This window comes from Coffea arabica, chromosome 2c, assembly GCF_036785885.1.
Source record: "Coffea arabica cultivar ET-39 chromosome 2c, Coffea Arabica ET-39 HiFi, whole genome shotgun sequence".
Taxonomy (NCBI): domain Eukaryota; kingdom Viridiplantae; phylum Streptophyta; class Magnoliopsida; order Gentianales; family Rubiaceae; genus Coffea; species Coffea arabica.
The window spans coordinates 2151338-2154902 of NC_092312.1; the positions used below are offsets into that span (position 1 = coordinate 2151338).

Sequence of the window (3565 nt, forward strand, 5' to 3'; positions counted from 1 at the left end):
ATCCCTGCCATGTACACCAAGATATTTTTTACCCTCCACTTTCCTATTGTGAAGTATACATGTTAAATGTTTCTAATTTAATCGAAAACTTCACGTACGTCCAGAAATTAGACAGTATGTTTTGAGTTTGATGTTATGGTCAGTTTATAGACTAATCACCAAATACATATAACAAATGCTATGAAATACATTCAACTGCAAAAACTGACAAAGAGAATAGGGGTGGATTAACTTGGACTAACCACTTCACACTAAATAACAAATGTCATAAAATACATTTAATCCAGAAAAACTAAATAAGGGAATAGGAGTCAATTAACTAATCTAACCAACAAAACTGCAGTTGCATAGTCTCAGGTATCTCTCTCAGGCTTCCCAGGAGAAGGCATGGCCGAAGCAGCATCTTGAGGACTGCCTGAAATCACTGACAGAAAGGTGAAAATCAGAGATTACATGATTGGGGGCTACAGGATTTGGCTCTATCATTGAACATCATAAATAAGGTTTCAAACTTGGACGTGTTTATAATTTATTGACCTTGATTCTGGGTTTCGATTTTAGACTGACTTTCACCAGAAGATGCTGTCTCTATCTGCTGCTCAGCAGCAAGGTTTTGAATTTCCGGCTGATTCTCACCAGGAGATTTGCTCTCTCCCTCTTCCTTTGCAGCAGCTGCTCTTAGCTGCTGCTCAGTTATCTTTAGGAATGCTTCACTTGAAAATGGTTTGCCAGGGGATGCAGAACCATCTTCATGCATCAGAACATCATACATTCAGGGAAAGAAAGGTAAGATTTTGTCAGCTTGGCCTTTAATGTTAAGTTGAGAGACGGATCAGTAAGGCAGGCCGTAAAAGATACACTTTTCATTCTAAAGAATAAAACAACTAATAGCTATCTAAATCTAGATTTAGATTAAGACAGCCAGGAAACAGAGCCAGACAACTTTTCTAATTTAATGAAGTTGGTAGATAACAAACTTCAAATCCGCATCTTTCAAAACCTTTATGACATAAAAACTTTCTGCATGGTTCTAATGTCTCGAGCATTTGACATGATTGCAGCCTAAAACACTTCAATACTTGTTTACACCTAAGCTGATGCACAAATCACAAATCAAGGCGATACAAAAAAGACTCCTAATGCAATAGTATAACACCTGAAATTTAGAAATTTTAATAACTCACTAGGATCGATCTCTGTTGGAGAAACCTCAGAACTTGGGTCTGATGAAGGGCTTGAGGTAGTCTTGGTCGGATTAGAGCTGAGTGTGCTCTTGGTTGAAGTTTGAATGTCATCAAGACCAATCTCTCTCTCAAGTGTGCTTTTGAATTCCCTAGAAACGTCCTAAGTAGAAGAACAAAAAAATTGCAGCATTAAGACTCCTACTCAAATTTACTCAGGGAAGCACCTCATTTAGGATCAAGTTTTACCTGAAGTTCCCTAATTGTAGGTTGAAATGCGCGTAATGTTTTTCCCAAATTACGAGCAACCTATCATCAAAAGATCCTATCAAAATACAGCATAATATTATGGAATAATATTGTTAATGCATATAATGCTTTTTCATTGTTTTCTTCACTTTTGCATCTAGATACATGTGAAGAGACACTAAAATCCAAACAATTCGTAAAAAATGAAAGCAATTGTATTAAAATGCTGCAAATGCACATAGGACATTTTACAAAAGATTTCCAAATTTTCCCTACTTTCAGGTAGACTTCAAAATCTTGGTGTACATTGGCAGCACCTCATTAACACATCTAATTGTCTTTGGAAACAAGAGACATTTCAAATTATTCATGCCAACAAGAACAAGGAAAAGCTAGATGTTGAAATATTAAAATGATATTCTTGGAGAGCTTAAGGAAGCAATGAAACTGTGCCAATTTCCCAGAGAAGTATTAAGGCTTGTTTGTGTTAGAGTAAAGGAACGAAGTTAAAGAAAATTAAAAGAAAATGGAGTCTGATCGAATAAAACTTCAAAAATTGTTAACTTGGTCAATCATACCTTGAACTTAAAGTTTATAAGAGGGTACATCAGCTGAAAGTCCATATGAATGATCACTTTGTCTCTTCACTCCAAAACTAGCCAGAAGAAAGACCTTTTTAATCGTTTCTCCTATTTTTCCCCTTCCTTACCGTTTTCTCTTCTTGTCTTTCTTTCCGGAATTCAAAAGCATAGCCCTAAACTGGATTTCTAGCAGAAAAGTGCAGATACTCTTCAGGTTTTATTGTATAATTGGATGCAGTGATAAAAGGTTAGTGCTTAATTAGCTTTGTCTAGTGACAGACCTATGTAGATAGCATATCATACTAGTTCCAAATATCTATTCAAAAGCCAAGCTCTAAAAGGCAATCTAGCCACAATCAGTAAGGTGCTTCCACGTAATTCAAATACAATCATCAGAGCATTAAGGTGAAGAATCATTTTGGACTAAAGTTCCCTAAAATGAACAGGCTTCCAAATGGTCATTGCTTCCTGCTTTTACTGATCGAGCAACCTTCATGTATATTCCCAAGTGACGGAGAAAATAGGAAAAACTTAATTTGGAATTCATAATCATGACCAAAAATAGTACAGAAAGAACTCACCTCAGCAAGACCCTTGGGGCCAAAAACTAACAAAGCCACCACTCCGATCACCAAAACCTCAGGAGCCCCAACCCCAAATAGAGATGCGTAAACACCTATTCTTTTACGTTTGCCGCTTCTTTCTGGCCCAAAAAAAAAAAAACAAGAGCATCTTAATGGCCCTTGAATATTACTAAAACAAAATATTTTTTTAAAAAATGGGGTATAAAAAGAACATTTCTTGCTACCATCTTTAGCTGTGGCAATTGCATCACAACAAATTTACAAACTTGGGATTTGTGCTTGCGCTGCTATACACACGCATATTTGTTCGGGTTCAGAAGTCACGGAAACAGCTCAAACCTAGACGAGAAGAAAGTACCAAGTTTTATGAGGTGTTGCGCGGAGGAGATGCCAAAACGCTTGAGACCGGTCCATTGGTGGGTTTGACAGAGACCCAGCTGAGGAAGCCAGATGGAGAAATCAAAACTTGAGCTTTGGGAGGATACTGAAATTGCAGAACTGGAGAGGCCCCAGATGGTGTGCCTCCTATTTGTGGACGAAGAAGAAGACAGTGATGAGAGACGGAGCGATGATGCAGTAGGACTTAAAATTGCAGAAGCCATGTTTGGAAAATGGGGAAAATAAAATGAAAATATAGCTTGGACTTGGAGGTGTGTTTTTCTTCGTCTTCCTTCTCTCTCTCTCTCTCTCTTTTGCTTTTCCCCTCTTTTTATGGTATTAAAACTTATTTCTAGGGCCTCGGCAATTATGGAAAGTATCAAGTTTGATTTTCTAGGATTATAGTTCTTATTAATGATATTTACATGTCATTTCAACTTTTTAAATATTTTAGCTGCATGTTTTTCCCCAATATATACAAGTAATTTTACTTGAAAAATATTCAAAAACATGTTCAAGATGCTAAAAAAAATAAATATCATTATTACATTTTTCTTTTTCATCTCTTTTTTTTTATTTTTTGGTAAAAAAA

The 3565-nt window shown here is 36.4% G+C and overlaps 1 protein-coding gene across 2 annotated transcripts; it reads right to left on the minus strand.

The window, feature by feature from the left end:
- Nucleotides 1-205: 205 nt before the first annotated feature.
- Nucleotides 206-3324, minus strand: LOC113724996 (sec-independent protein translocase protein TATB, chloroplastic-like). 2 transcript variants are annotated; one of them, XM_027247931.2, is made up of 6 exons: nucleotides 2954-3324; nucleotides 2593-2714; nucleotides 1431-1490; nucleotides 1185-1344; nucleotides 538-747; nucleotides 206-424 (listed from the first exon to the last, which is right to left on the minus strand). In XM_027247931.2, the coding sequence occupies exons 1-6, from the start codon at nucleotides 3195-3197 to the stop codon at nucleotides 354-356; spliced, it is 867 nt and encodes a 288-aa protein (XP_027103732.1). In that variant the 5' UTR covers nucleotides 3198-3324; the 3' UTR covers nucleotides 206-353. The 2 variants fall into 2 exon arrangements, with proteins under 2 accessions (XP_027103732.1, XP_027103733.1); XM_027247932.2 differs by having other exon boundaries at nucleotides 206-415; nucleotides 2954-3322.
- Nucleotides 3325-3565: the final 241 nt, after the last annotated feature.